The sequence below is a fragment of the Ranitomeya imitator genome, chromosome 7 (assembly GCF_032444005.1).
Source record: "Ranitomeya imitator isolate aRanImi1 chromosome 7, aRanImi1.pri, whole genome shotgun sequence".
NCBI lineage: Eukaryota > Metazoa > Chordata > Amphibia > Anura > Dendrobatidae > Ranitomeya > Ranitomeya imitator.
Window position 1 is genome coordinate 177,287,975 of NC_091288.1, and position 21,716 is coordinate 177,309,690.

The following is a 21,716-nucleotide window of genomic DNA, read 5'->3' on the forward strand; positions in this document are numbered from 1 at the left end:
ACTCCCGAACCAATCAGTCCCATCTAAGGGCGGAACTGCAGTTTGAAAATAACAATAATTAAATAAAACACCCGTTTTGTAACAACTTTATTGACACCATATAACAATGATCAAGTAACGACCGTTCCTTGGACGCGTGCGACTGTTTGTTTAGCACGTCATGGACCGCAGCCATCAAAGTCAGTTTAACATGGACAACTGCCGTGCGGGAAGCGAACAAGTAGCTCGTACTCCCGGTGAGGTAGTTCTTCTAGCATCGTGCAGCGTTAGACGACGGTAAAGCATGTAGCATTGAGCCGGACAGCGGTCTAATAACACACGCCTAGAAGCAAAGTATAGGCGTGAAATTGTACCTGTTTTTGTCAATAAAGTTTATTTCTTGAAAAAAAAAAAAAAAACAGGCTCCGTGTGTTGAAATAAACAAACACGCTTTTGCCACGCCCCCTTTTTATCGCCATTTGCCAGTCGCGGCGCGGGTGGGCGGGGCGTGACGTCATCGGGGCGGGCTGCGTAAATGAAGAAACCAGTGAGTGACGCCGCAGGGCGGAAGTGTGCGGGGAGAGGACACAAAGGAGGAGGAGGAGGAGGAGGAGGATGTGAGTGCGGGCTGCGGGACTGAAGCGGGGGCCAGGTGAGTGTTTAGGCGGGGACTCCTGCGCGGTATGTCCCCACACCGGGGCACGTGGGGCGGTGGACGCCAGCACCTGTTGGGGGTCCTTGTACGGGGAGAGGAGGGGGTGTGCCTCCTGACCGGAGCAGCCCACGACCTTGTGCCTATGCCCAGGTGCAGGGTCCTCTGCTGCCCCCATAGTGTGGAGAGTCTGGGCTTGATGTTTGGCTTCAGGGTACAGGATGGGGAATTGGGACCCTCAATGTCTGCTTTATCCCACCCAACTGCATCCATGACTCCTGCTGGTGGGTAGCTATGTATCATTTAAAGGGTTTGTCCAGTGTAAGCCCCCTCTATAGGGGATCGCCTATATTGGTAAGGGGGCTGGGCCGAGTGGGCTGCTGGTATCCCTGTTACACTGGGGTGGTAGTGCTGCGGACCCCCGACTTCTTGGCTGCTGCTACATTGATCTATTGTATCCCTGTTACACTGGGGTGGTAGTGCTGCGGACCCCCGACTTCTTGGCTGCTGCTACATTGATCTATTGTATCCCTGTTACACTGGGGTGGTAGTGCTGCGGACCCCCGACTTCTTGGCTGCTGCTACATTGATCTATTGTATCCCTGTTACACTGGGGTGGTAGTGCTGCGGACCCCCGACTTCTTGGCTGCCGCTACATTGATCTATTGTATCCCTGTTACACTGGGGTGGTAGTGCTGCGGACCCCCGACTTCTTGGATGCCGCTACATTGATCTATTGTATCCCTGTTACACTGGGGTGGTAGTGCTGCGGACCCCCGACTTCTTGGATGCCGCTACATTGATGATCTATGGGCTGGCTGGAAAAAGAGTGCAGCGTTCAGCAGCCCCATACGGAGGGACTAGAGCAGCGGTCGCACATGCCCACCCCAGAAAAGTCCGCCATTCAGCCGATTGGGGAGGGTCTGACCTCCGGGACCCCCACTGATCAACTAGCTTTCATTACACAACCCCTTTAATTTACTAATAAGTTTATGAATCTAGAAGGCCGGCATATGATATCATAATATACAGTGTAAAATATGACAAACGTCAAAGACCCTGCTGTATAATAAAACCTTAACGTTAAAGGGGATGTCCAAGAGCTGGCATAAAAGTAGTGTAGAGTACGTCCATGGTATGGAGGAGGCTGGATTACGTGTCTCCGTGGATGGCTGGTTGGGCACGGCAGCATGTCTTCAGAAATGGAGAACAAAGCCGAGCTGGTGAGAAAAAGTATTAGGAAGTAGGGAATAATTTGCATACATTGGGGCTGATTCACTAAAGTGGTTTAACGTCTATTAGACCGTGCAAACGTAGACTAGACAGTCTGAGTCGAGCGAGTTTTGCAAAATTTTGTTCGAGTTACGATCGCCGGCGAGTATTGTGTTTGCGATATTCTCCCAGCACAGCCGAACGTCAATGGGACGAGAGTCGAGCGACTATTTTCGGAATTAATCATCAAACATAAATTCAGTGATTGTTTCCTAACAAATTTGCTCAACTCTAGTGGTAATCTCTGATGTAAGTGCAGGCTCAAGAACTGAGCATGCTCCACCTAGGGCATGTGCTGGCTGTGTTTTACAGCCGGCATTTAAAGGGTTCTGTTGCTGCTGCAAGCGTATAGCAGCTTCCATTGCCCCCACAGTGATGTGATCATGGGCTGAAAAACCAAAACTGCTGTTATTTCAGTCATTGACCGTCCAAAAAACGAAGCAACTTATTATTTTTTATATATAGCACTATTAATTCCACGGTGCTGTGCATGAGACGGGGTTACATCAGAATAGAAATATCACTTACAGTAAACTAACAATGACAGACTGGTACAGAGGGGAGAGGACCAATTGTTTCATGTAACTATATTAATATTAATAATATAATTTGCTATACTAAAAAAACCAATCGAGGAGTAGTGGCTTCATTTTGGCCCACACTCGCTCTTACTTGCCCTCATCAGTCCCGTCATATCTGAGCCAGCTGTGATCAGTTTCGTTTCCCGGAGATCAGTGTTCACCATCAGTTTTGCTTTCTTCTGCTATGGAAAATGTAAGCGGGTGGCTGGAGATAAGACTGTACATTTTTGGGGTAAAGTGTGAATTGCAGAGCACCCTGGACCTAGACAAAATGTGGTCACGTCTCATTTCTTTGTAGAGTTTAAGGTCCTGTTACACAGGCAGTTACATTGACGTGGTCATGTAGGTTGGACGTTATACATTGTCTATCCCTACATTATTTGTATCCCGCAGTGTCATTTATAGTCAGAATAGCATCTGGGCCCCCTTTTTTTTTTTTTTTAAAAAAAAAAAAAAAAAAGCTGTTCTAGTATTTGGTCCTTTGTAAGGAATAAATGATGTGCCGGTCCTTTGTATTGATCCCATATAAATGATCAGAGTTTTTTTTTATTTATTTTTTCTTCTCTAAGCAAAACAAGCCCAACTTTTTTAACCTCTCATAGTAGACACCGTCCATCCACCCCATATAATCTAGTTGCCTCCTTACGTGATTCATAGAGGGGTTCTAAAACATTGGGATCGCAAGATTTGATTTAAAATAAATCCATAAAAAGCTGCTTGACATTGAGTGCTGCCGCTTGGCTTTATTGTAGCCAGAATACCCAGGTCCTTCTGCTCTGTAATCCTGAGTAGCTTTCCATTCGCCCCTTATCAAATGCCAAGTGGCGATATAACTTGTCGATTTTTTTTTGGTGATGGAAAGGCAATGCTGCAGAATGTTGATGCTGAATAAGGAGAATTAATATTCTTTTCAATTTCTTTTCAATTTTTTTTTTTTTTTTTTTTTAAACAAGGAAGGGAAGAATGAAAGAAAGATGGCCCTATAGGATGCTGAAGTGCTGCAAGTGGCTGTATGATGGAAGGCAATGAGAAGGTGAGCCTCTGTAGTAAGCCTGTGGGATGGCTTCAGAGGCAGGAGAAGGATGCTGAGCCCTGGTTATGGAGACTCTCCAATTGCTTCTCAGCTGCTGATCAGGCGTTACCTGCTGCGGGAGAGACACCGGTAAGATCGTGCCCCTGCATATAAGCGATAATGGGCTAACCATGAGGATGTGGGACTTTTTTAAGCACCTATCTGGGAATACTTTAGGTCAGATTCACTATTGCAGTTTTTTGTTTTCTAGTCCCCCACTGTAAGGGTGTTTTTATGGTTTCTTGATGTTTTTGCAACTTTTGAAAGGGTCGCAAATGTAACTGTTTGCATAATATAGAAAACTTATATATTTCTAAATTTTTCTTCGCTAAAAAAAGTAACAAAAAAAAAAATAAGATGGAAGTAAAAGGAATCTTTGACTCTGAGCAATAGTCATAAACTGTATGCACCATGTTAATGAAGTTGGTGCATAAAAGATTAGTAGTGATGAGCGAATATAATCGTTACTTGAGATTTCTCGGTCACGCTCAGGTGTCCTCCGAGTATTTTTTTTTTTTTTTTAGTGCTCGGAGATTAGGTTTTCATCACCGAAGCTGAATGAATTACAGCTACTAGCCATAAGTACATGCGGAGGTTGCCTGGTTGCTAGGGAATCCCCACATGCACTTATGCTGACTAACAGATGCAAATCATTCAGCTGCGGCAAGAATAACTAAATCTCCGAGCACTAAAAAATACTCTGAGGACCCCCGAGCGTGCTCGAGCAACGAGTCTATTCGCTCATCACTAAAGATTAGCAAATACATTTTATTATATATTTTTTTAACTTGTAGTTATTTAAACACCACACACACACACACACACACACACACACACACACACACACACACACACACACACACACACACTTACACTTCAGTATTATTGTTGTAGTTGTCCTGTTGCTTTCTGACAATGAGGTACGTGATGTTTCATCTATTCATTTCTCCTTTTTCTTCCAGAAAGGCAACATGGCAAACATTAGACCTTCTGTGGAACTGAAGGATATCCCACCACCACCTCCCCCACCCCCACTTCAACCTTGCACTTCTAGCTTCCCACTCTCCAAAATCCAACCTCCTACTGTGAAGCCAATCCATCTTCCAAGTGGACCCAAAGTAAGCTGTTGTGCACTCTGTTCTAATGGCACTTCTTGCACTTCTGATATTCGTTTCAATGGGAGTGGTTTTATTCCGCCTCCACCTCTTTTGGACAAAAGTTTTGCTGGCACCATCACTTGTCAGGTTGCCCCAGCTCTACCTTTATCTTCTGAAAGTCCCTTTAGGAAAATGTCTGCATCGGAGCCATGCAACAACCGCACACCCAACTTCTCAAATGTATGCATGGAAAACCGTCTGTCTCCCTGCCACCTTCACCCTTCTCACTCGGTCCCCTGCTGTACAAATGTGCATTTAAACCAGTTTCACGGGAACCTTCACAAGTTTCAGCTTCCTGCCTTCGGGACTTCTCCAGGATACTGCCCTTACACTGACTTCACTAGTGGGTCCTCACTGCTTCTAAAGGAACATCTTGCACAGTCTGAGATGTTGTCACACCTTTGCACAAGTTCTGTCCATCTGAACACTGCACCTTCTGTATTTCTCAAAGGCTCTTCCTTCTGTGAAATCTGCTTGGAAAAGGTTAGTTTAATGTCTGGTTATTTTTCATTCTGCTGTCACTGAAATCATATTGTCTTTATAGAATCTCTTGCTAATTTTACACATGTATACACGGGGAGAACATGCAAAACTCTTCGCAGATGTTGTCATTGATGGTATTTGAACCCAGGACCCCAGCGTTGTGAAACGGTTCTAATCACTGAGTCACCGTGCTGCCCTTAAATACAATAGATGTACCCTTAATAGTGTCTTGGGTATGAACTAGATCCCAGGGATGTCAGCCACTGAGTTAGTGTAACTGTGTTTTCTTCACCCTACCTGGCAGGCAAAGAATCGTGGCCTGATCTTTTTAACCTGTGGAACCCTCAGTCTCAAGGTTTAAGGTCAGGAGCATGCGGACGAGCAGCGTCCACAATACCAATGTCTCGCAATACCAATGGTTTTGTGACGTGTGGTACACTTTATTGTCTCAATGGCCATAATGATAACTTGCAAAGATAAAGTTCTCAAGACCATGGAGCGACTTCATAAAGGCTTTTATGCCAGTATAATACCTTTTGAGTCTACGTTCCCATGGTCCGTAATCGGCAGCACTTTGAACGCAGGTTATTCAGCATGTGTTAATTGAATCATGTGGAATCGCCATGTCCTATACGTTGCATGGGTGAAATTTTATGTTGCGGAGACTTGTCTCCGTAAGAAACAGACACGCTGCGGTCTGGAAAGGCGTGCCGCATGTCCATCTCCCTGGGTGTCTCTGCACCCATAGTGGGCGTGGGATATCTTTAAATCCCATCCACTGTGCTGTAACATCTGGACCCTGCGGATGTACGCAGCGTTCAACCCGCATCGTTTACTGACCATGGGAACATGCTCTTAAAAGTCGCAAAATGGATTGAACTAGGGATGGGACTGAGGCATGGCCGCAACGACACATCAAATATGACAATGTTTTGTACACCAGAAATGCTAAATTCATGCCCGCCGGGTAGTGGCAGAGGCCATGCCATCTAGTCGGACATGCACACTGGCTGTCCGTCTCACTAGTTGGCGCGCGGCCATGGCTCTATACAAGCGTATGGCGCAAGGCTATGGCCACTAGCCAAGAGTATGTATAACTCATACGTACCATCCAGTTCTGGGTCTGAAACCGGCAAATCCCTGGAGTGCACAGTGTATACCCTGCGGTGATTAATAAATCTGCAGTCACACCGTGACAACAGACTTATCGGTTTTGACCAGACAACCTCTTTAAGTGGCGTTCACCCACTAATGAATGTGGCGCCTTCTACTCCAATAAGATTGGAGTAGTGCGAGCATGTGTTAAACCAGTCTGATGAATGGAGGGAAGGTGGAGGGTGCACACGTCTGCTCCATTCATGATGGCTCTGCACAGCCCGGATCTGGGATCACTGAGGGTCCCAACAGTTGAACACCCAGTGATCCGTTTTTTGGGGGGATATTGTACTCCCCTGGCAATAAGCGCCTTCATTATGAAGGACTTTGCTGAAGTCAGAATTGCCTCTGATTCCCACCGCTCCCTACAATGTTTAGACCCTGAAATGGGCAACTACTGCTTGCAGTGCTGTCCTGTCTGTGGCTGATAGTGTAGCACCGCCGCTTTAAAGGGGTGCACCTATCTTATTTTGTCGGTAGTGCCCCGCTCCTGTGTCCTGAATTCCTGCTTGGTATCGCTTCTGGTCTGAACTGTGTGCTCTTCAATGCTGCTGCAGCATAGAAAGAAGTCCGGCCAGTTTCAGAACCAAGCTTTATAGCACACGCTTCTTTCTTAGCAAACTGACTGCTCTGGGGATCCACAGGGTAGGTGTGCTAATTATTAGATCGGTTTGGATCCCATTGCTTGTCTTAGCCAAGGTCATGTGGCCATGGAGAACCTGAATCCACTGTTCTGACAATCCAACAATTATCACCTGTCCTGTGGATCGTTTTTGCAGACTGGAATACCACTATTAACTCCTTAACGACCTATGATGTACATTTGTCATGGGTCATTAACTAGCATATGGAATAGATGCCAACTTCCTTACATTTTCCCCCACACCCCAATGACCTGATCGCAAGGAATTGATGGGTTATCAATCATGTCGACCAGTGATCTATTAAAGGTCCCTGGATCTGCTGCCTGTCTGTTCCAGAACAGTTCCACTGCAGCCTGATAGAGGAGCACGATTTCACTATATACTGCAATACCAGTCGCAGGATACATGGAGGGAAAATAATTATGTATATTAAAAACCAGTTGTGTTAATTTTTTTTTTTTCTTGCATACAGCCCACAGGCAATGGTATATCTGATGTAAAGAAGATATGGCCTAATATTCCTCCTCCGAGTACCCAGACTGCTGCTCTTCCTGTATGCAATGGCTGCGGAACCCAAGGAAATGTAAAGGAAACAGCAATACTACTTGCTAATAACTTCTGTAAGGCATCACAAAAATTTGGTAAGTCTAATGAATATATGCAGTTTCTTCTGTAAATGATATAAAATATCTGTTATTTATTTAATTTTTTTTTTTTTTTCTAACCTGAAATTGCATTTGTAGGATCTACAGAATTGTCGTTGGCTGGACAGATTCAAGAAAATCTGCCACCTATCGGTGTGTTCTGGGACATCGAAAACTGTTCTGTTCCCAGTGGTCGTTCAGCGGTCAGTGTAGTAAAGCGGATTCGTGAGCGACTCTTCAAAGGTCACAGAGAAGCCGAGTTCATCTGTGTCTGTGATATCAGTAAAGAAAGTAAAGAAGTTATTGAGGAACTGAACAATTGTCAGGTAAGAAAAGACTTTGTATGTGTTGGGTTAGGATACAGCTTGGTTGAGTTACAGTATCACATGAGCGCCCTCGACCATGAGCACCCTCCATTCATCCTTTGTTGCTGTGGCTTTTTCTGGCTTCACCCCCCATAAAGAATGAATGAAGTGATGGTTGAGTGTGCAACCTCCTGCTCCATTTTGTGTGCGAGTCCTAAGTGTCGGTAGGTAACTTTTATTGATACGATGAAATGTTTCTTTTGTTTTTACCAAATACAAGATATGTTAGTGTTTTTTTTTTTTTTGTTTTTTTTTTCTTGGTTTATTAGAATGAGCAGGGTCCAGAACAATCTAGGTTCTTTTGGTTCTGGAAATATATTTTCCCTTGTGTTATTTGTTACCTGCACTGCAGTTCCAGCTGATTGTCAGTCATCTTCTTGTTTTTCACAGGTAACTGTGGCCCATATCAATGCCACAGCAAAAAATGCTGCCGATGACAAACTCAGACAGAGTCTGAGGAGGTTCGCAGACACTCACACGTCTCCAGCAACCGTGGTTTTGGTTTCCAGTAAGTGCAGTGTCGTCCTCCCTCCCTTTTGTAGATACTTTAAGTACATTGCAATAAATCAGTAATCCAGATGATTAACTGACTTTATTATTTTTTTTTTTCTCCTTAAAAGCTGATGTCAACTTTGCTCTAGAAATAAGCGACCTGCGGCACCGCCATGGTTTCCACATCATAATTGTGCACAAGAACCAGGCCTCTGAAGCCTTGCTGCACCATGCACATGAGCTCATCCTCTTCGAAGAGTTTATTTCAGACCTTCCTCCCAGGCTTCCCTTAAAACCACAGGTGAAATATGTCAGATCTGCTGCTTATGTAAACTATGTGCAGTCACATTCTCATGAAGGCACAATTAAAATTGCCATGCAGAATCTACTTTCAATGCTCCATTTGGATTATTTTATTTCTTTTTTTTGCAGCAGTGCCATACTCTATTATATGTCTATAACCTGCCAACAAGCCGAGATGCAAAAAGTATCAGCAACCGCCTCCGACGCCTTTCTGATAACTGTGGCGGGAAAGTGATGAGCCTATCGGGCAGTAGCGCCATTCTTCGCTTTATCAATCAGGAAAGCGCGGAACGGGCTCAGAAGCGCATGGAGAATGAGGATGTGTTTGGCAATCGGATCATGGTTTCTTTTGCACCTAAAAATCAAGAGGTAACCGAAGCAAAAAACACGAACTGCAACAACGGGGACAAATCGAAGTCTCCCAAAAAAGTGAACAAGAATACCAAGCTGTGCCTCCTTGCTAAAGATCAGCATGACCCACCATCAAACGCCAAAGGTTCTGCGTACAAGGCTGCTCACGGCTCCAACAAAAACTCAAATGTGAAAAGTCTGCAGGTAAGCCATGGCGTGAGGCTTTATTATAGTACTCACCGTTCACTACTGTTAGCTTCAACATATGGTTCCAATGTGTGATAATGGGGGACACTTAGTTCTGATTGACTAGATGCGGGGTCACAAAACTCCATTGTCGTCATCCAAAAGGAACAAAGCCCTAGTGCATTAGATTGGCAGCAGAATGCTTTCCTTACCTGGGCATTCACATTGGCTCATAACCACAATAAAATAACATTACAATTCTTTTCTCCCATCTCAGGAGCTGTGCCAACTTCAATCCAGAGCCGCAAACAGAACAAATGGAAACCCTCAAGAAAAAGAGAAGAAGAAAAATGGAGAAAAATTAAATTCTTTGTGTCAAAGTGGCAATTCTGTTTCCAGCCAAGTGTCTTTGACCACAAAAAGTGTTGGAACAGAAGAGAAACCCATTAAACCTATACAAAGGTTTGTCTTTATTTCCTGCGGATTTCTGTCTTTATACTGTGCATCCCATTAACCCTTTCTTTATGGAGATCAGGTATTGAATCACAACTTACGGTAGTTCCTTTTGCGCTTATATTCCTGTGATAACTGGGGAGATGCTGCTCATCTTGGTAGGGGTGCAGAGCTGGTTAGGGTAAAGGTACCTTCACACTCAGCAACTTTACAACGAGAACGACAACGATCCGTGACGTTTCAGCGTCCTGGATAGCGATCTCGTTGTGTTTGACACGCAGCAGCGATCTGGATCCCGCTGTGCCATCGCTGGTTGGAGCTAGAAGTCCAGAACTTTATTTGGTCGTCAGGTCTGCGTGTATTGTGTCTGACAGCAAAAGCAATGATGCCTGCAATGTTTTACATGGAGCTAACAACCAGCGAGAACGATAAGTGAGTCGCCGTTACGTCACTGGATCGCACCTGCATCTTTCTGGTGTTGCCGTGTTTGACGTCTCTACAGCGACCTAAACAGCGACGCTCCAGCGATCGGCTCGTTGTCTATATCGCTGCAGCGCCGCTGAGTGTGACGGTACCTTAAGAGTTCATCTGAAAGCTGTTTTAACTAGCGCTTTGGAGCTAATGGCCTTTTTACTGGATTATCCGTCATATCAGATCAAATAGAGGAATCCCAGGTCCCTCTCTCCCCGTAGTGGTCAGATCACAGAAGAATTTGTGTGTTTTTTTTGCCTATTTCTAAAACAGTTGTAAAACTCCATACTTGACAAACTTCCAATTATGTTTCACTTATCTGTCATTCAGGCGGGAGGTTCCAATTATTGGAGCCATTTCTGCATCTCCTGTGGAGAAACCAGAGAGGGATGAATCCTCTTTTCAGATAAGCAATCTATCTGCTTTCAGCAGACTGGCAGGATCGCGGCAAATTAGCCCTGTAAGATCCCAGAGCGGATGGTCTTCAAGGTAAAACTTTATGGGATTATAAGAAATTGTTATTGTGAGTGTTTTGTTCAATGTACTTTTTTTTTTTTTTTTTTTTACATTTTTTTTTTTTTATTCTCTTCTTTTAAGGAATTTGTCCCCAAATGTTTCCAACTGTTCATCTCCACTGCTGACTGGTGCTACCGATCCGTCGGCTGATCCATTTGCACACGGTGCTGAGATTCAGATAGGAAATCTGGATTATCGGAAGTCCAGGAAGGTGCTTCTTCAAACCTTGCGTGAAATATTCTCTAGGCATGGGAAAGTAAGTTCAAATATCACTTTACAATGACCTCCCCGGCTCGGCAGTCAGGGACCGTTCCAGATGGAGACTTTTCCTGCTTCCGGTGAAGTCGCGTCAATTCAGCAAAGTGGAAGTTCGAGAATTGCTTTATTGATGTGACTTCACAGAACATAGGAGAATCGCCACCAGAATTGATATGTGACCGCTCTGAGCCGGGAGATCAGCTACTTGTAGAGAAGTGCCCGGCCCCATGGGGGGGGGGGGGGGACAAAAACTTCCTGGATAGCCCCATATTAAAGCCACATGGAGATGGACCCCACAAAAGTCACTTCTTTACCAGTGCGTCCTCAGTGTAGTGTTGCAGGATGCAAACTTTAAGTAGCACAATAGCTTGAACATTTTCTTCTTGAAGATCCTTCGAGATACTGATTATTTAAACTCTTTTTGAAGGAATCTAATTTTTAGTTTTTATTGTTTTTGTATCAGTTAAAACACGTTGAGCTGAGCCCTCATACCGACTACCAATTAAAGGCCACAGTACAAATGGAGAATCTCCAGGAAGCAATTTGTGCCGTCAACAGTCTACACAGATACAAGATAGGAAGCAAGAGGATCCAAGTGTCCCTGGCCACAGGGGCAGTTAATAAATCCCTCTCCTTGCTAAGGTAATGTGAATCCTATACACATACACAGCCCTCACTGATGGCACAGAACATCAATTCTGAAAGTGTTGACCCTAAAATATCTCGTGGTGTGTGATCCGCTTCTAATCAATGTTTAGTTCTCTGAACAGTTTTGGAACGATTTCCATCCTGCAAGATGCTCCTGCTTGTTGCTTACCGCTGTTTAAATTTACAGAAATCTATGAGAAAAAGTAAGTATTTAACCTCTTTGCGTCTGTCTCTCGGGGAGAGTGTCTGTCTCTCTGGGTGCATTTGTGTCTGTTTATATTGAACAGCAAAGTATTGAGATGCAGTGCCAGCCTATGAACAGAAATGGCTGTTTTTTAAGAATACAACATTTTCAGGAGGTGTTATATTTGGTACTTTGATTCCCAAAATGTAGTGTTTTTTTTTTTTTTCTCCTTTTCTTTGTTTTTGTTTTTAGGTTTGGACACAAGCTGATTGTGTCAGATCTGTACAGATTAACAGACACTGTTACCATTCGTGACCAGGGTAATGGTAGATTGGTGGGTCTCTTGCCCAGCTTTCAGGCAAGGCAAAGTCCATTAGGGTCTTCACAATCACATGATGGTTCTTCTACGACCGGTAGTCCTGTGGTGTTCGAAGAGCTGGAATATCATGATCCTGTCTGCAGATTGCACTGCACCAATCTGAAACTCTGGTATGCTCTGCAAGCTTATTTTTATATAGATATTTGATCTAAACTCTGTATTTGCAATATATTCCTCTGCAATAATTTTTTTTTTGTGTGGGGGGTTATTTATACTTCTGCAAACCCTTTTCAGAAAAGGTTTTTATGTATGCGTTATTCAAAATGCATGAGAGCTGCTTTTGGAAAACTTGAGATGACTTTAATTATGCATTTTGGTTGGCTGTTGCAGTAATCTATCCAGTTTGCTTGTGTGGGAGGAAGCCTTTTGCTAGACAGCATGACATGTAGACTTTCTTGGATCTTTGCTCCGTACAAATAGTCTGTTGAATTAATGGGCAAATTTACGTGTCCATGTTATAGGTATTTCTATTGCACAGTATGTAAAATAAACACAACTGACTTGGCCAGTCGTAAACTTCCAAGCCTCTGCCTCTCCAGCTCTATTCCCCGCCCAGCGCTAACTTTAGGATCAGGAAGGGAATGGAGACAGGGTGATAGACGCTTAGAAAGTGCTCTGCGTACCTCCAGCGTAAGCTCAGTGGTGAAGTACTGACGGCTGGGCTACGGTCGTCTTCATGTGAGATCGTCATGGGGCCAGAAGCACAGGGCCTTGGATCAGAGTCCAGATAGTTACCATAACTCTAATATTTTTTTTGCAAAACTGTGCAGTTGTCCAGTTTTTGTTGGTGAAAACTGCCATTCATTGCCTTGTATTCTATTTCAGCAGCCATGATTTTGACCCAGACTCTTACATAATCCCATATGTCATCAAGTCTTTGAAGATTTTTGCTCCTCAAGTTCACAGCCTCCTGCAGTCTCATGAGGGCACAGTTCCCCTTATAAGGTAATCAGACGGGTCGTCTTCTCACAAATCCCATACCTTTATAGAAGAGTAAAAGTAATGCACGTATTCCTGAATCATGCTTACACAATCATCGTATGCTTCTACTTTTTATCGATCACCCATGACAGTAACATGAGAGAGGTGACCTTCCCACCAAGGACAGGAAACCTACAGTTGGTTTTCTGTCCTTGACTGGTGGAACTGGATCACCCCCAGACACAGGGCCACGGGTTCTCGGTACCGGGCCTCTCTGGTTCGGTGCTGAGGCTGTCACGGTGGCTAGACCCGGTCCGCGACCCTGCTAAGGGGCGTCCAATGGAGGTGGTGGTACAGTCTGTCAGGGGTTCGTGACGCCACCTGTGGTGTTCGGTCAGGGTGACCGACGCTGCTATGGGGTCCGCTGGGGTGATGGAATTGCAGCTGGATGGTATACCTTCCCACAGGTGAAGTATGTCCCCAGGGCTTCACAGTAAGGTGGATGGTGATGGTGTAAGGTGCAAGGCAATAATGAGGACACGGGGTTGCAGTCTCTTTACTGAAGACTTCAGGATCGTCAATCCAGAGCACGTTTAACAGGGCTATCAGAGACCGGCCGGTCCGATGGGCACATCCAGAGTTTCCTTCGCAGATGGAAATCGTTGCCTACCAATAGCGCCTGTGTTGTAGTCCTACCCTGCTGAGCATTCGGAATAGTCCTCACAACTGCTGTTCTCGTTCGTTCGTTCTCTACAGCTCTCTCTCTCTCTTTTCAGTTCCAGATGTTACTAGTTTCTCGTCCCCCAGTATGTTTTGGTTAAGACGCACCCATATGACGGGAAGGCTTGGAGGTCTTCCGGGACCCTAGAGACGCCCCTCTCCCAATGTTGCCCCCTATGTCTTCTTAGGAAATTTAAGGTAGACAGCCAACCTATAATTGACTGTCCGACGGAGTTTGAAGTAAGGCCTGAAGTCAGTTACTCCTACGGTGATCCGGCCACCGACTACGCGCCTCAGTAAGATGTTGCCTCTGTCTCTCGGCACGACTCTTACTGGCTCTCCTTTGTGCTTGATCTCGTTTACACTGTTCCACAATATCCTTCCCTTCGTGTCTCTCTCCTGGATACCGCCGCAGGGCGTGCAGGCGCGGTTCCGTTACCTTCTGTTCTGTTCGCTAGGCACCTGCCAGGTTCCCACGCCTGACAGCGACCACCCTGTGCCTTCTCCCTGCAACACCCCCTGCCACGGGATGTTGCCTGGTTCCAACCCAGTCAGCTTCTGACTAACTTCCTCCCCAGCCCCTAGTTTTACCAGTGTGAGGAGTGGCCCAATAAATAAGCCTTTTTCTCCCCCTAGTGGCCGGAGTGTGAAGTGTAATGTGTTCTGGTGATACCTGGTCAGGAGAACTCCTTAGTGCCATCAGACGTACCGCCACTTTCCTTAACGGCAGAGTGCCATACTGCAACGACCAGGTCTCTGGGGCGCTGCAGAACCTCGTGCAGGCATTCCTGTGGTTAGAAGAACCAAAGACTGATATTCCTTTCCTAGGACTGTCCGGTGAGCTCAGGCAGCGATCCTTTCTCTGCCTCGGCCAGTACAAGGTTCCTGGAAGCGCCACAGAGGGTCCAAGGAGACTTTCACGTGTATGCAGGTGAGCGGCATCCCAGGGCAGATGTTCGGCTCTGGCGTGGCTCATGATATGGCTGGCATCTGGAATTGAGCCTGCTGTATCCCTATCGTTCCCTCCCTACAGCGCTGTGTGAAATGCAGCAGAGACCAGAAGTGATGCGCTCTCCGGGACCTGTCTGATGCTGGTCCGTATGACGTGGCTGGTGACACAACGAGAAGTGTGTTTCGATGTTACAGCGAAGTGCATCCGCTTCTTGAGCGGGCACAAGACTGATGTTCGCCAAGAGTCGGGACGAGGTGCGTCTGGATGAGGCAGGTGCACAGAGACTGACATAGGAGCCACGTAACCCGGAAATGCTGCCGGGTACCAATGGGAGCACACGGGCCAGTATAAAAGAATGCTGGTACCACTGTGCTCCCTAGCTTACCTGTCCCCTTCAGGAGAATGGAGATGGCAACAGCAGCTGCTACAGCCACAGTAGCTGGATCGGAAGCCCAAGGAGCAGGTGTGGCGGCAGTGTACCTGTGGAAGTGGGGGAGATAGGGGCAGGCGGAACTCGGGAGACAGAGTTCTGCAGGAGAGAGCATATAGTCATTGAAGCTCCAGCAAGGTGGACAAATCTATAGCCTCCAGAGATGATCTCCCAGCAGAGACATGTCCTTCCTTGAGACTGGTACCTTTTTGATTGCATCAGGTTGGAAAGTGGTCTTTGTGAAGGTTCACTTGGTAATGTGGTTCTCCTTCCTTCATGTCATTTACTGCCAGGGAAAGAAGTTTGTGGCTGAAGCCAAGCACAAGGAATGTTCACTTAGTAATCGGTCAATGAGGTTTTACAATCAGAAGATTCTTTAAAGCGAACCGGTCACCAGGTTTGGCTGATATAAGATGCGGCCACTGCCTTATCTACAGCATTCTATAATGCTGTAGATAAGCCCCCATCCGACCTGAAATTTAAGAAAAATTAAGTTTTATTATACTCACTCTGGGGGGGTGGCGGGTCCATTGGTAGGTACCGGACCCACGACACCCATCTTCTTGCGATGCCGTCCTCCCGCTTGCTTCACAGGCTACCTGGCACCGCGCTCCTGCACAGGCGATCTTATCTGCCCTGCTGAAGGAAGAGCAAAGTACTGCAGTGCGTAGGTGCCGGGCCTCTCTGACCTTTCCTGGCACCTGCGCACTGCAGTACTCTGCTCTGCCCTCAACAGGGCAGACAAAGTACGCCAGCGCATTAGTGCGATGCCTGGGAGCCTGTGAAGCATTCAGGAGGGCGGCATCATAAGAACATGGGAGGCAGTGGAACCGCGACACCCATTGGACCAGACCGCTTATTTTTAAACTTATTTTTCGTATCTTATACCGGACAAAACTGCTGACAGGTTAGCTTTAATCTTGCATAGAGCAGACAGTGGCAGAGGCGACCCCTGACTTCACCAGTGACTTAAGAAATCCCTTAAATCCCTCTCTCAGAAAGAAAGGCAGAAAGGGCAGAAGGTAAGGCATTGGGGAAGTTTCCCCAGTGTTAGATACTTACTCTAAATCGGATTATGAAGGTGACTTTACTGATGCCTCCTCTCCAGTTAGTGGCTCAGGGTGTCACTGTCTTTTTGCTGGAAGTAGTGGATAGGCGGTTTTAACCCCTTCATGACCCAGCCTATTTTGACCTTAATGACCTGGCCGTTTTTTGCAATTCTGACCAGTGTCCCTTTATGAGGTAATAACTCAGGAACGCTTCAACGGATCCTAGCGGTTCTGAGATTGTTTTTTCGTGACATATTGGGCTTCATGTTAGTGGTAAATTTAGGTCAATAAATTCTGCGTTTATTTGTGATAAAAACGGAAATTTGGCGAAAATTTTGAAAATTTCGCAATTTTCACATTTTGAATTTTTATTCTGTTAAACCAGAGAGTTATGTGACACAAAATAGTTAATAAATAACATTTCCCACATGTATACTTTACACCAGCACAATTTTGGAAACAACATTTTTTTTTGCTAGGAAGTTATAAGAGTTAAAATTTGACCAGCGATTTCTCATTTTTACAACGAAATTTACAAAACCATTTTTTTTAGGGACCACCTCACATTTGAAGTCAGTTTGAGGGGTCTATATGGATGAAAATACCCAAAAGTGACACCATTCTAAAAAATGCACCCCTCAAGGTGCTCAAAACCACATTCAAGAAGTTTTTTAACCCTTCAGGTGCTTCACAGCAGCAGAAGCAACATGGAAGGAAAAAATGAACATTTAACTTTTTAGTCACAAAAATTATCTTTTAGCAACATTTTTTTTATTTTCCCAATGGTACAAGGAGAAACTGAACCACGAAAGTTGTTGTCCAATTTGTCCTGAGTACGCTGATACCTCATATGTGGGGGTAAACCAATGTTTGGGCGCACGGCAGGGCTTGGAAGGGAAGGAGCGCCATTTGACTTTTTGAATGAAAAATTGGCTCCACTCTTTAGCGGACACCATGTCACGTTTGGAGAGCCCCCGTGTGCCTAAAAATTGGAGCTCCCCCACACGTGACCCCATTTTGGAAACTAGACGCCCCAAGGAACTTATCTAGATGCATAGTGAGAACTTTGAACCCCCGGGGGCTTCACAAATTGATCCGTAAAAATGAAAAAGTACTTTTTTTTCACAAAAAAATTCTTTTAGCCTCAATTTTTTTCATTTTCACATGGGCAACAGGATAAAATGGATCCTAAAATTTGTTGGGCAATTTCTCATGAGTACACCGATACCTCACATGTGGAGGTAAACCACTGTTTGGGCACATGGTAAGGTTCGGAAGGGAAGGAGCGCCATTTGACTCTTTGAATGAAAAATTATCTCCATCGTTAGCGGACACCATGTCGTGTTTGGAGAGCCCCCGTGTGCCTAAACATTGGAGCTCCCCCACAAATGACCCCATTTTGGAAACTAGACCCCCCAAGGAACTTATCTAGATGCATATTGAGCACTTTAAACCCTCAGGTGCTTCACAAATTGATCTGTAAAAATGAAAAAGTACTTTTTTTTTTCACAAAAAAATTCTTTTCGCCTCAGTTTTTCATTTTCACATGGGCAATAGGATAAAATGAATCCTAAAATTTGTTGGGCAATTTCTCCCGAGTACGCCGATACCTCATATGTGGGGGTAAACCACTGTTTGGGCACACGGCAGGGCTCGGAAGGGAAGGCGCGCCATTTGACTTTTTGAATGGAAAATTAGCTCCAATTGTTAGCGGACACCATGTCGCGTTTAGAGAGCCCCTGTGTGCCTATGCATTGGAGCTCCCCCACAAGTGACCCCATTTTGGAAACTAGACCCCCCAAGGAACTTATCTAGATGCATATTGAGCACTTTAAACCCCCAGGTGCTTCACAGAAGTTTATAATGCAGAGCCATGAAAATAAAAAATAATTTTTCTTTCCTCAAAAATGATTTTTAGCCTGGAATTTCCTATTTTGCCAAGGGTAATAGGAGAAATTGGACCGCAAATGTTGTTGTCCAGTTTGTCCTGAGTACGCTGATACCCCATATGTGGGGGTAAACCACTGTTTGGGCGCACGGCAGGGCTCGGAAGGGAAGGCACGCCAATTGGCTTTTTAAATGGAAAATTAGCTCCAATCATTAGCGGACACCATGTCACGTTTGGAGAGCCCCTGTGTGCCTAAACATTGGAGATCCCCCACATATGACCCCATTTTGGAAACTAGACCCCCAAAGGAACTAATCTAGATGTGTGGTGAGGACTTTGAACTTCCAAGTGCTTCACAGAAGTTTATAACGCAGAGCCATGAAAATAAAATAAAAATTTTATTTTCTCTAAAATGATCTTTTAGCCTGCAATTTATTATTTTCCCAAGGGTAACAGGAGAAATTTGACCCCAAAAGTTGTTGTACAGTTTCTCCTGAGTACGCTGATACCCCATATGTGGGGGTAAACCACAGTTTGGGCACATGTCGGGGCTCGGAAGTCAAGTAGTGACATTTTGAAATGCAGACTTTGATGGAATGCTCTGCGGGCGTTACGTTGCGTTTGCAGAGCCCCTGATGTGGCTAAACAGTAGAAACCCCCCACAAGTGACCCCATTTTAGAAACTAGACCCCGAAAGGAACTTATCTAGATGTGAGGTGAGCACTTTGAACCCCCAAGTGCTTCACAGAAGTTTATAACACAGAGCAGTGAAAATAATAAATACGTTTTCTTTCCTCAAAAATAATTTTTTAGCCCAGAATTTTTTATTTTCCCAAGGGTTACAGGAGAAATTGGACCCCAAAAGTTGTTGTCCAGTTTCTCCTGAGTACGCTGATACCCCATATGTGGGGGTAAACCACTGTTTGGGCACACGTCGGGGCTCAGAAGGGAAGTAGTGACTTTTGAAATGCAGACTTTGATGGAATGGTCTGCGGGCGTCACGTTGCGTTTGCAGAGCCCCTGGTGTGCCTAAACAGTAGAAACCCCCCACAAGTGACCCCATTTTGGAAACTAGACCCCCCAAGGAACTTATCTAGATATGTGGTGAGCACTTTGAACCCCCAAGTGCTTCACAGACGTTTACAACGCAGAGCCGTGAAAATAAAAAATCATTTTTCTTTCCTCAAAAATGATGTTTTAGCAAGCAATTTTTTATTTTCTCAAGGGTAACAGGAGAAATTGGACCCCAGTAATTGTTGCCCAGTTTGTCCTGAGTACGCTGATACCCCATATGTGGGGGTAAACCACTGTTTGGGCACATGTCGGGGCTCGGAAGTCAAGTAGTGACGTTTTGAAATGCAGACTTTGATGGAATGGTCTGCGGGCGTCACGTTGCGTTTGCAGAGCCCCTGGTGTGCCTAAACAGTAGAAACCCCCCACAAGTGACCCCATTTTGGAAACTAGACCCCCCAAGGAACTTATCTAGATATGTGGTGAGCACTTTGAACCCCCAAGTGCTTCACAGACGTTTACAACGCAGAGCCGTGAAAATAAAAAATCATTTTACTTTCCTCAAAAATGATGTTTTAGCAAGCAATTTTTTATTTTCTCAAGGGTAACAGGAGAAATTGGACCCCAGTAATTGTTGCCCAGTTTGTCCTGAGTACACTGATACCCCATATGTGGGGGTAAACCACTGTTTGGGCACACGTCGGGGCTCGGAAGGGAAGGAGCACCATTTGACTTTTTGAATAAAAGATTGGCTGGAATCAATGGTGGCGCCATGTTGCGTTTGGAGACCCCCTGATGTGCCTAAACAGTGGAAACCCCTCAATTCTTACGCCAACACACCCCTAACCCTTATCCCAACTGTAGCCGTAACCCTAACCACAACCCTAACCGCAACACACCCCTAACCACAACCCTAACCCCAACACACCCCTAACCCTAACCACAACCCTAATTCCAACCCAACCCTAACCCTAAGGCTATGTACCCACGTTGCGGATTCGTGTGAGATTTTTCCGCACCATTTTTGAAAAATCCGCGGGTAAAAGGCACTGCGTTTTACCTGCGGATTTCACCTGCGGATTCCTATTGAGGAATAGGTGTAAAACGCTGCGGAATCCGCACAAAGAATTGACATGCTGCGGAAAATACAACGCAGCGTTTCCGTGCGGTATTTTCCGCACCATGGGCACAGCGGATTTGGTTTTCCATAGGTTTACATGGTACTGTAAACCTGATGGAACACTGCTGCGGATCCGCAGCGGCCAATCCGCTGCGGATCCGCAGCCAAATCCGCACCGTGTGCACATAGCCTAATTCTAAAGGTATGTGCACACGCTGTGGAAAACGCTGCGGATCCGCAGCAGTTTCCCATGAGTTTACATTTCAATGTAAACCTATGGGAAACAAAAATCGCTGTACACATGCTGCGGAAAAACTGCACGGAAACGCAGCGGTTTACATTCCGCAGCATGTCACTTCTTTCTGCGGATTCCACAGCGGTTTTACAACTGCTCCAATAGAAAATCGCAGTTGTAAAACCGCAGTGAAATGCGCAGAAAAACCGCGGTAAATCTGCCATAAATCCGCAGCGGTTTAGCACTGCGGATTTATCAAATCCGCTGCAGAAAAATCCGCAGAGGACCAGAATACGTGTGCACATACCGAAACCCTAACCCTAACCCTAACCCTACCCCTAACCCTACCCCTAACCCTACCCCTAACCCTACCCCTAACCCTACCCCTAACCCTAACCCTACCCCTAACCCTACCCCTAACCCTAACCCTAACCCTACCCCTACCCCTAACCCTACCCCTAACCCTAACCCTAGTTCTAACTCCAACCTTAGTGAAAAAAAAAAAAATTCTTTATTTTATTATTGTCCCTATCTATGGGGGACAAATGGGGGGGGTCATTTACTGTTTTTTTATTTTGACCACTGTGATAGATTATATCACAGTGATCAAAATTCACATTGGAACGAATCTGCCGGCCGGCAGATTCGGCGGGCGCACTGCGCATGCGCCCGCCATTTTGGAACATGGCGGCGCTCGGGGAAGAAGACTGACGGACCCCGCCAGGATCGGTAAGTATAAGGGGGGGAGATCAGGGCACAGGGGGGGGAGATCAGGGCACGGGGGGGCGTCGGAGCACGGGGGGGGAGGGATCGGAGCATGGGGGAGAGTGATCGGTGTGCGGGCGGGTGGATCGGTGTGCGGGCGGGTGGATCGGTGTGCAGGGGGGGGGGATCGGTGTGCAGGGGGGGTGGTTCGGAGCACGGGGGGGGATCGGAGTGCGGGGGGGTTTGATTGGAGCGCGGGGGGTGTGATTGGTTCACGGGGAAGCGGACAGGAGGACGGGGGAGCGGAGCACAGGACGGAGGGGAGCGGGCCACAGATCGGGGGGCTGGGGGGGCGATCGGAGGGGTGGGGTGGGTGCACATTAGTATTTCCAGCCATGGCCGATGATATTGCAGCATCGGCCATGGCTGGATTGTAATAT

At 45.9% G+C, this 21,716-nt stretch overlaps 1 protein-coding gene across 5 annotated transcripts in view; it reads left to right on the plus strand.

Moving 5' to 3' along the window:
* Nucleotides 1–551: 551 nt before the first annotated feature.
* MARF1 (meiosis regulator and mRNA stability factor 1) overlaps nucleotides 552–21,716 on the plus strand; it is a 60,961-nt gene continuing 39,796 nt past the window's right edge. The window contains exons 1-15 of one of the 5 annotated variants that reach the window (XM_069734101.1): nucleotides 552–631; nucleotides 3,438–3,646; nucleotides 4,519–5,196; nucleotides 7,468–7,636; nucleotides 7,739–7,965; nucleotides 8,395–8,512; nucleotides 8,625–8,797; nucleotides 8,929–9,354; nucleotides 9,614–9,798; nucleotides 10,591–10,749; nucleotides 10,858–11,032; nucleotides 11,498–11,676; nucleotides 11,793–11,885; nucleotides 12,119–12,355; nucleotides 13,071–13,190. In XM_069734101.1, coding sequence (XP_069590202.1) covers nucleotides 3,497–3,646; nucleotides 4,519–5,196; nucleotides 7,468–7,636; nucleotides 7,739–7,965; nucleotides 8,395–8,512; nucleotides 8,625–8,797; nucleotides 8,929–9,354; nucleotides 9,614–9,798; nucleotides 10,591–10,749; nucleotides 10,858–11,032; nucleotides 11,498–11,676; nucleotides 11,793–11,885; nucleotides 12,119–12,355; nucleotides 13,071–13,190 — 3,089 coding nt within the window. In that variant the 5' untranslated portion in view covers nucleotides 552–631; nucleotides 3,438–3,496. The remainder of the gene's footprint in view (nucleotides 632–3,437; nucleotides 3,647–4,518; nucleotides 5,197–7,467; nucleotides 7,637–7,738; nucleotides 7,966–8,394; nucleotides 8,513–8,624; nucleotides 8,798–8,928; nucleotides 9,355–9,613; nucleotides 9,799–10,590; nucleotides 10,750–10,857; nucleotides 11,033–11,497; nucleotides 11,677–11,792; nucleotides 11,886–12,118; nucleotides 12,356–13,070; nucleotides 13,191–21,716) is intronic. The other 4 variants (XM_069734102.1, XM_069734104.1, XM_069734103.1 and 1 more) reach the window with 4 other exon arrangements.